The following is an 11,042-nucleotide window of genomic DNA, read 5'->3' as shown; positions in this document are numbered from 1 at the left end:
GGGCGGGGGAGCGGGAAGTGGAGGAGATGCGGTGGAGGGCACCGTCGACCACGTCGGGGGGGAAATTGCGGTCCTTGAAGAAGGAGGCCATCTGTGTTGTACGTATTTTGAACTGGTCCTCCTGGGAGCAGATGCGGCGGAGACGAAGGAATTGGGAGAATGGGATGGCGTTTTTACAAGGGGCAGGATGGGATCAAATGGTATAAACTCAAACTTAACGACCAGCTAATTCATCTTACATGGTTAACTACTGACCGAGCTACACATCTCTAAATAATGTCAGTAATAAAATCGTTAAAAATGCTGGAGGTTTAGCACCATCTGTAGCGAGCAAGAAACAAAGTTAATGTTTCAAGTCTAAATGACTCTTTGCCAGCAATGTCTGGTTGAGCAGGATTTGAATATTTTGCATATTGTGTTGTCTTGCATTGTCAGACTGGCTGTAATCCAAACAAAACTTTCAACTGAATGTTTGTTCATTTGAATTTTAAAAAAAATCAAATAGATTACGCTGACTGAAATGGTAAACTGCTGCTTCTCAAACAAAGGCACAGAATTGAGTCAGAGTTCATCAGAGGGCCATCAAGAGAAAATAATATTATTTTAAAATTAGAGTTGGGTCATTCAGAAGTGAAATCAGAATGGGTGGTAGTCACAGAGTCTTACAACACAAAAATAGACCCTATGGTCCAATTTGTCCACAGTGACCTGACACCCCAATCTGACCCAGTTCCATTTGCCAGCATTTGGCCCATATCTATCGCAACCTTCCTATTCACATACCCATCCAGACACCTTTTAAATGTTGTAATTGTACCAGCCTCCACCACTTCCTCTGGCAGCTCATTCCACACACACACACTGTGTGAAAAAGTTACACCTCAGGTCCTTTTTAAATGCTTTCCCTCTCACTTTAAATCAATGTCCTCTAGTTGTGGACTTCCCCACCCTAGGAAAAAGACCTTTGTTATTCACCCTATCCATGCCCCTCATGATTTTATAAACCACTACATGGTTACCCCTCAGCCTCCGAAGCTCCAGGGAGAAAAGCCCCAGCCTATTCAGCCTCCCATATAGTTTAAATCCTCCAGCCCTAGCAACATCCTTGTAAATCTTTTCTGCACCCTCTCAAGTTTAACAATATCGTTCCTATAGAAGGGCAACCAGAATTGTACACAAGCCTGGACCTCCAATTTGATAATCTCTCCCCATTATTCAAAACTCCAGATAATATGGTCCCAGTTTCTCTTCATAGCACAATCTCGTCATCCCAGGAACATATCTGATGAACCTTGTATCCCCTTCTTCAATGGGGATCTCGCCTGAGGTAAGGACACCAAAACTGCACCCAGTTCTTCAGATATGGTCTTACCAAGCTCCTATACAAGTGAAGCAAAATGTGATTACTCTTGTACTCAAGCCCACTTGCAATAAAGGCTGGCATTCCATTAGTGTTCCTAATAGCTTGCTGCAGCTGCATGTTAACCTTCAGTAGCTATTGACAAGGACACCCAGCTTAAGTACATGTACCAACAGATTCAAAAACAGCTTCTTCCCCTCTATTATTAAACTTCTGAATGGACCTGTCAAATTTTAAAACTTTAATGCTGATGTTGCTCTTTTGTGAACCTTCCCTGCAGCTGTAACATGGTAGTCTTCACTCTATCCTATTACCCTAATGCACTTTGCAAGGCATTATCTGCCTGTACTGCACACAAAACAAAACTTTTCACTGTACTTAGGTATGTGACAATAATAAATCAACTCAAAAAATCCACACTTTCCAAACTCTTACCATTTAAGACACAGTCTGCACATTTGCTTCTCCTATCAAACTGGATCACCTCACACCTTTCCACACGATATTCCATCGGCCAGGCTCTTGTGCAATCACTAAGCCTCTCAAAAAACTCCAGAAATCACTTTCCATCTTCCTTCTAAAACACATTCCCACTTAGCTTCGTATCGAGTGTGTGTGTGTGCGACCAGAGTACTGATACTTCTGCTGCCCAGCTACTCATAGCCTGCTAAACAGAAATTGACCATTTATTCCTATTGTCTGCTTGCTGTCTGTTAGCCAATCATTAATCTTTCCAGTACATCACCTCCTATCCCATTCCTTATTTTTCCTCGTCACTTGGATCTCTAGCTCTGGGGAAATTCTGATGTCTTTTTCAATGAAAACAGACACAGAGTAATCATTTAGCTTCTCTGAGCAGTGATAATGTCATTTGAGGTGCAGGTTTATGCTTCGTGGACATGAGTTGAAATTCCACTTTGGCAGCAAGTAGTGCTATAAAAAATCTGGAATTGAAAACTAGTCTCTGTAATGGCAACCAAAAAAATAGCATTGTCTGTTGTAACAAAAAAACCCTAGTTCACTAAAGTCCTTTAGGGAAATGAATTTGCCATCCTTAAATGGTCTGGTCAACAGGAACCTTTGAATTCACAGCAATGGGACTGAGTCTTGAATGCCCGCCGTTCTGGCTTGGTAAGGACCAGGAGTGTTGAAATATAAAATTTAAACTGAATAGCACTGTAACCTGAAATGGTGAATGTCTTTTTCTTATGTTCCAGACACTAACAATAGATACTTGTGTAAGTAATCACAGGTTACTTTACATTTTTAAGAAGGGTGCAAGAGGAAAACTAGGGAATTACAGACATCGTAGTCCTCACTCTGTCCTATTACCCTAATGCACTTTGCCTTAAGTCTGCGGTGGGGCAATTGTTGGCGTCTATAATCAATAATGGGGCAATTGAACACATCAAACATTTCCAGTTAATCATGGAGATCCAGCCACAGATTTATGACAGGTAGGTCATGCCCGATAAACTCCACTGAATGATTTGAAGTGGTCACTAAGATAGTGGACAGAGGAATGTCTATGTATGTTGTATATATGGACTTCCAGAAGGCACTTGATCAAAGTCCCACATAATGATTCCATTAATTCAGGTAGAAGCCCACAAAATTGAGGACAAATTAGTGAATGGCTGAGAAATTGGTTGAGTGGCAGATGACAAAAAGTAGAGATAACGGGTATGTATTGAGATTAGCAGGATTAACACAAGGATGTGTCAGGGTCTCAATTATTCACATTGTTTCTTAAGGACTTGGATAATGGCATAGAAAGTCATATATCCAAATTTGCTGATGACACAAAGTTAGGCAGGACTGTAGACAATGTAGATGATATCATAAAATGATAAAGGAATATTGATAGACTAGATGAATGGGCAAAACTGGGACAATTGGAGCTCAATGTAAGAAAATGTAAAGTGGACTATTTTTGACTGAGAAATGATAGATCAGGGTACTTTCTAGATGGTGTGAAGTTAAATACAGTGGATGTCCAGGGAGATTGGGGTTCAGGTGTGTGGGTCCTTAAAATTCCAGAAACAGGAGTCACAAATAATTAAGAAAGCTTATGGAGTGCTGGCCTTTATATCTAGAGGACTGGGTAAGGATGCAGAAGTTATACAAAGCCCTGGTTAGAGCCCATGGAGTACGGTGAGCAGGTCTGGGTACCGCACATTGGAAGGAGATATTGGCTTTGGAGGGAGTACAACATAGGTTTACACGAATGACACCTGGACTTCAGGGTTTAAGGTATGAGGAGGGATTATATAAATTGGGCCTGTTTTCTCTAGAATTTAAAAGGTTAAGGGGTGATCTGATTGAAGTTTTCAAGATATTAACAAGAAAAAAAACAGATAAATAAAGATAATCTATTTCCACTGTCTGGGGATTTTAGAAATGAGGGGCATAGGCTGAAAATTAGGGCAGACCGTTCAGAAGAGATGTTAGGTAACACTTAAAACAACAGAGTGATAATGTTTAGAACTCTCTTCCACAAACACCAGTGGGTGCTAGAGAGGTCGTTAATTTTAAATTTGAGGTAGATACATTTTTGTTCAGCAAAGGTATTAAAGGATATGTTCCAAAGTTCCTAAATACAAGTCAAATGTAGACTACGTCATTTTTCGAGAACATGACTTTCCTTGTTTGTACAAAGCCTTCTTATTCACCATAAGATACAATATTCTTTCCTTAAATTAAACATTAATGAAATATTTACCAGATCTCTTTATTCGATTGTGCAGCATGCAACTTCTTCCCTTGAGCTGATTCCAATTTCTCTCTTAACATTTGGCACAGACAGTATTTAGTATTTGTGTAATGACTGTCATATTTAATTGCCTGGAGAACAAAGAAAACACAACAACATCATCCTTCTCTAAAACAGTGCTTGCTGATTTACAAATCTCTATCCACTGTTTTATAGTGTGGCTCAAACCATACCAAATTATTTGTAATGTTCATATAATTAATATAACAGAAATTATAAAGCATAGAGTCGTTCTCCTAATCATTGAACCAAAAATGTTCTCCTTTTTTATGGCTTTTTATTAATTCGGTGTCTGCTGCTTTCCATGGGACAGGCTGATTTGCATTGTGGACAGGGCTTGGATTAAAACATGGGATTCCTATCTGCAAGGGGGATAAACCACTGAGCAACTGGACATGGGTTTTGTTCTTTAAGGAGTTCTGTCACTTTCACCAACCTGTTGGCCTCTATAAGCAACATTCATGTTAACGAAAGGCAAAGAGAAGTAAGGATGCTGGGAGAATGAAGGATGGATGGATAGTGATTGGCCTTTCAGTTGTAAAAAGTACAAATAGGACAAGTTAATAAAATATTATACTTTCACATTTAGATACTCTTTTAAGAAAACATTTACCAACGATTTAAGATATTTTTGATAAGAGATACAATTTTTTTTGTTCTTGAGAATTATACGGAGCCTTTTCTCTGTTTAAGTTTATTTAATTATTCTGTGGAGTGCTGATACTTTGCCAATGGGTTGGAAAGTTTTCTGGATGAAAAGGTGGTTTCACGCATGACAGTGTTATGGAGATGTACAGCAAGGAAACAAACCCTTCAGTCCAACTTGTCCATTAATCTAGTCCCATTTGCCAACATTTGGCCCATATTCCTCTAAACCCTTCCTATTCATATACCCATCCAGATGTCTTTGAAATGTTGCAATTGCATTTGCCTTTACCACTTCCTCTGGCAGTTCATTCCATACACGAATCACCCATTGTGTGAAAAGTTGCCCCTTAGGTCCCTTTTAAATCTTTCCCTTCTCACTTTACACCTATGCCTTCTAATTTTGGAGTCCCCTACCCTCAGGATAAGACCTTGGCTGTTCACCCTATCCATGCCCCTCATGATTTTATAAATCTCTATAAGGTCACCCATCGGCCTCTGATGCTCCAGCGAAAACAGCCCCAAGTCCATTCAACCTCCTCCCAGTAGCTTAAACTCTCCAACCCTGGAAACATCTTTGTAAATGTTTTCTGAACCCTTTCAAGATTCCCAACATCTTTCATTTAGCAGGGAGACCAGCAGTATTCAAAATATTGCCTAATCAATGTCCTGTACAGCCGCAACACGACATCCCAACTCCTACACTCAATGCACTGACCAACAAAGGCAAGTATACCAAATGCCTTCTTCCCTACCCTGTCTATACCACGACTCCACTTTCAAAGAACTATGCATCTGGACCACAAGGTCTTTTTGTTCGACAAGGATACTGTTTCCATCAGATTTTGTTGATGGCATCCTGGCCAATTTTGCCTTCATTTACAGTTACAAAAAGCTAAATAGACAGTAAGGCAAAAAGAGATAGATAATAAATTTGTCAAGGTCAAAAAAAAACCCCTTTAACCCTTTCCCTTTAAATCGTCCCCCTATCTGGCTATTTGTTTCTGGATTCAAAGAAGATCCACTGAACATTGAATTATAAACAATTAGAATTGAACAAATGGAAAGCAGGCAAATCGAGTCCTCTTGTGTTTATGTTCTCCAGGTTTTTCATTTTTAATGACTTTATTCAACAGTTCGCATTAACTATGTTAAACTGACTGCAAGGCAGTGGCAACAATAGACACTCACATATGTTAGATATTCCTTTAGAACAGTCTCTGTTGGTAACAATCCATCTTTTCTGAAGACGGAAGGGTTCCACATGGCTGCACGAGCTACCATGACTGAAGACGCATTTGTGACCCGCTGAAATTCTTCAATGCCTGAATATTCTTTGATGATCTCCTGAGATCCTCCACTGAGGTGAACAGTAAATTGATCGTAAATTGAACACAACTGCAGTGATAACAGAGCACACAAAACATACAGTACAGCAAAACAAAACAAACAGACTACTTGACCAGTGGAACATTTTAGAACTGAGATAACATAACATTAACCCTTGGACAAACCCTACTTAACTAATAGCTGACTGGCAAACCCCCTGATTTTTACAACAAATATGTTACAAATCATGTACAATCCTTTCAAAAAGATTAAACTATATCTTTTAGCTATGTAGATGGGTCATAGAATAAAATCCCTACAGTGTGGAGGCAAGCTAATCAGCCTATCAAGTCCACATCGACCCTCTAAATAGCATCCCACCCTTACCCAACCACCACTCCCCCCATCCAATCCGTGTAACCCTGCATTTCCCATAGCTCATCCACCTAACTACACATTCGTGGACAGAATGGGTAATTTAACATGGCCAGTCCATCTAACCTGCACATCTGAGGGGTCACTGGAGCAAAAACGTTAACTCTTGTTTTCTCTCCACAGATGCTGCCAGACCTGCTGAGTTTTCCCAGCAATTTCTGTTGTTTCAGATTTCTGAGACTGCATAAGACTGAGACTTTCTAAGACTGCACAGCAATGGAACGGACACCCTTTTAAAAGAAAGACTTATCTTTTTCTCCTTCCAATTCTCTGCATTCACTGCACAAGCTGGCATTTTTGACAATCTGCAGAAACTAAAAGTAGAATGCTAACATTCTTTGAAACTCTCTTGCTAAGAGGCCTGGTTCAAAATAACCCAGGTTAAGTTTCAGGTTTCAGCAGTAATACCATAAAGGAAATATCCTCTTATGGCCTTACGGTAAAATGTACTTTTTCAGGCAAAGAAAGGAAGAAAAACATAAAAAGAGGGTTGTTTCGTTCACCAAATCATCTGAACACTTTTTCATTTAATACTGGGGGTTTGTGAAACCACTGGAACTAGGAAACAATGAACGATGAAAATATACATGCTGAATTTTATTAAGCTAATTATGAAGAGGCAAAAATTGGCCTAAACTTTACTGCAAGGCACTTAAGCTCAATGTTTTGCTCTGTAAGTTGCTTCAGGGGTTAACTGATAGCAGATTCGAGGCTTGAGATTGGAACAGAACACAAATGAAGGAGCAGGGTAAATTAGATACAGAAAGAGAAATAATGATAGACACCCAAAGAGCTACAGAACTGGAAAAGAGCTACAGAACTTAGGTTGACAGATACTGTACTTTATTAACAGTTATCATTAAATAATAAGCCAAAGAACTGTGGATGCTAGAAATCAGAAACAAAAACAGAAATTGCTGGAAAAGGTCAGCAGGTTTGGCAGCATCTGCGGAGAATTCTGAAGAAGCGTCATTGGATCCTAAACATTAACTCTGCTTTCTCTTCATAGGTTTTACCAGACCTGCTGAGTTTTTTCAGCAACTTCTGTTTCTGTTAACAATAATCACGTTGTTAAAGAAGGCATTGTTAAGTACTAACTCTGAACTGTAACTGATTTTAGAAACAATATAATGCTATTTTGTTCCATCGAACAGAATCTAAACTTGAGAAGATGAAAGAAAACCCATTACTTAGGAGTTAAGAAAAAGAGTTAAATAAAACGGCAGTACTTCTACCTGAGCATGAGAGCAAGAAATGAATTTCTCCAGACCAAATTATTGGCTGCCTTACGATAACAAAGTCTCAACAGAAATCAGAAACAGAGTTATCTAGACAAAACACTAAAATAATTAACATCAAATCCTGCTAAGATACATGCAAAGCTGTCTTCAATAGGTTGTTATGATGAGAGATTGCTGGGGCTTATTGGCATGTGTGTTAGCATTGACCTCTCAGCTACCGAATCCCTCAAATTAGCTGAAATTTGACAATGGATACAGATTTTGTGTTTGCCAATATTACCGCGTTGTGCAGCACTGGATGATGCTGTAGTATAATGGGCAATATTTGCTTTATGATAACCAATTCACCCACATCTTTTCTGGATTCAATGTTACCCTATTGGCTGAACACTTGTGATGTTGAAATATAGATTTTCGGCCTTGGAAAGTGTTGGGTCGAAATCAGCCATCTTGTGATTTATCAATCAAAACAGAAGACGTTTTTTTTGTTTCAATTTAACTTGTTACAAATAACAATTAGTAAACAGTGAAATAGCTCATCTACTGATTCCCAAAATATTTACTGAAATACAAGGTCATTCACTGGTACTGAATGAGTATTGCTGAGAAGAAATTAAAAAAAAAATCATTCATGGGGTGTGGGCATCTTTGGTTGGACCAGTATTTATTGCCCATCCTTAGTAGCCCTTAATAAAGTGGTGCTTTCTTGACCGATGCAATCCACTTGATGGAGAGGATTTTGACCCACTTACAGCAAGAGAATAAGTGGGTCAAAAGCCACTTTGACCACTAAATCCACTATTGCTGTTGTTTCCTAGTCAGGGTGGTGTTTGGCTTGGAGGGGAACTTGCAGACGGCAGTGTTAACATGTATCTGCTGCCCCTGTCCTTCTAGACGATAGCGTTTGTGGGTTGGAAGGTGCTGCCTAAGAAGCCTTGATGAATTTCTGCAGAGCATCATGGAAGTGGTACACACTGCTGTGATTGTGTGTCAGTGGTGGAGGGAGTGAACGTTTATGGATGTAGTTCCAGTTAAACATGGTTTTCTGGATAGAATTAAGCTTAAGCAGTGCTAGAGCTATACTCATTCAGGCCAGTGTGGGGTATTTCATCAGACCCTTGACTAATGTTTTGCTGATGTGGATAGCAGGCTAGTTCCTCACTGCAGGATTTCTGGCCTTTGATCTGTGGAAAACTTTTGTTACATCTTTTCATCCTGTACTCATTAGGATAATCAAGTATTACCAAAGGGAAAGCAACACTCATACTGCATGAGAGGAGAGTGCTGATTGGCTGGCAAGTGAACTTTGATTGGATATGGAAATTTCATAAAGAATGCACCAGTTAACGATGACTGGCAGTCAACTGCCATCCCTTTTAAAATAAAATCGAAAAGGTTGACTCTGATCGGTCAAGCATCATAATGTGAAATTACTCAGAATTGCTGTCACCTATTTTATTGAGTAAAAACAGGTGCAGTGTGTGTGTACATGCTCTTACTGTGTGTAAAGACGAAGGCTATGCTACAATATAGAGCTTCCAGTACATGCAAGTGCAACGCATTATAAACTCAATTATCAATCTTAAATTGATTGTCATTGTAATTCTTTGTACACTGAGAACTATTTAGCAAATATTGTCCAATCAAAAAAAAACTACCCAAACTACTTTTCTTTTGGATGGCACGTAAAAGGCCGGTTCTTCCAATACTGCATGTGTCTTGCAAACTATAAATAGTCCTGAAATGTCTGTGGATCTACCTTTGTGCATTAATGGACTGGTTTATTTTACTTACTTTGCTATCACAGGGATGGACACAGCTTCAGAGATGGCTTTAATTACATCGCAGTGCACCGGATGTTGTGGTCTCTCTTCTTTTCTCCTGTGGAAAAGATATTTTGAGATAGTACGCAATAGTTACAGATGAGCAAAGTGTTTCAACATTCATTGTTACAAACACGTCAAGCAATTGGGGCCACTATCCTTGCAAATTCCTTTTCTGTAACCTCTGATAGATGGAGTTTAATTTAGATAAATGTGAGGTGCTCCATTTTGGAAAAGCAAATCTTAGCAGGACTTATACACATAAAGGTAAGGTCCTAGGGTGTGTTGCTGAACAAAGAGACCTTGGAGTGCAGATTCATTGTTCCTTGAAAGTAGAGTCACGGGTAGAAAGGATAGTGAAGAAGGCGTTAGGTATGCTTCTCTGTCACACTCACCCAACTCTGGCCTCTTATACATTTCCAATTTTCAATATTCAATCGTTGATGATGTCTTCAGGTACCTAGGCCCTAAAGCACTAGAATGCTTCGAAGCCTTCTCTGAAAGTTCCCTCAGACCTGTGACCATCTGTCCTAATATCTCCCATGTGGCCCCGTGTCAAATTGTGTTTGGTAACAATCCTGTGAAGTGCCTTGCAGCTGTTTTTTTTAACATCAAAGACATTTAATGATGGTTAAGGTTTATTACTCACTGCGGTGATGCAGTAAGCAGCTTTACCATTGGGCTATCGGGGTACTCAAAGTTACACTGTGATGTGATGGTGGGCAGATAACAAATTCTACTCATCAATTACAACTGACCAAGTTGATACTTTTTGTAGAATACAGCAGCAAAGTGAAAGCATAGCTAGAAGGGTTAGGGTGAAACATTGCAAAACACATAATTTGAACTGTACCTCCAAGCTCTCATCCCAATTCCAGATCATTCTAACTTAACTATTGACCATAGTTCCCTTCTCACCTGCAAGCCAACACTATAAAGATCACACAGGCTCAAGAAAACCCAGCTCCTCAGCTCAACAAGTAACAATATATAAATTTGGACTGCATATATCACCCATACCCCAAGAACAAATTAAATAGGCATCTCCCACTGGATCACAAAGGGACAGGAGGGGGATTTAATAAAAGTTTTTATACCCTAAAGGGTAAAAATAGGCTGAATAGGGAAAAAGTATTTCTATTGTTTGGCAGGTTACAGACAAGCCAACCAATAGTGGATGTAGTGAGGTCAAGAGATATTGTTTTATCCAGTTTTTCTGCAGGATGGAATGCTTTTCAATAAAGAGTAATTAAAGAGAGTAAATTAGTGGTTAAATGAGAAGTGAATAAATGTTCAAAGTAACGGACAAGGACGGGGGAAGGCAGTGCCAGGACAGGGGGAAGGGAGCAGGGGAACGGGGGAAGGGAGCATAAGGACCAGGGGAAGGGAACACAAGGACAGAGGGAAGGGAGCAGGGGGATGGGGAAAGGGAACAC

The 11,042-nt window shown here is 39.6% G+C and overlaps 1 protein-coding gene across 1 annotated transcript in view; it reads right to left on the bottom strand.

Moving 5' to 3' along the window:
- The window catches only part of dus2 (dihydrouridine synthase 2), a 116,412-nt gene that overhangs the window by 30,870 nt on the left and 74,500 nt on the right, over positions 1-11,042 (bottom strand). The window contains exons 11-13 of the mRNA XM_043707033.1: positions 9,578-9,664; positions 5,970-6,138; positions 4,083-4,204 (exon numbers count right to left, since the gene is read on the bottom strand). Of these exons, the coding sequence (XP_043562968.1) occupies positions 4,083-4,204; positions 5,970-6,138; positions 9,578-9,664 (378 nt within the window). The remainder of the gene's footprint in view (positions 1-4,082; positions 4,205-5,969; positions 6,139-9,577; positions 9,665-11,042) is intronic.

This window comes from Chiloscyllium plagiosum, chromosome 17 (genome assembly GCF_004010195.1).
Source record: "Chiloscyllium plagiosum isolate BGI_BamShark_2017 chromosome 17, ASM401019v2, whole genome shotgun sequence".
Classification (NCBI taxonomy): Eukaryota; Metazoa; Chordata; class Chondrichthyes; order Orectolobiformes; family Hemiscylliidae; genus Chiloscyllium; species Chiloscyllium plagiosum.
This window is presented reverse-complemented; position numbering and strand designations above follow the sequence as displayed.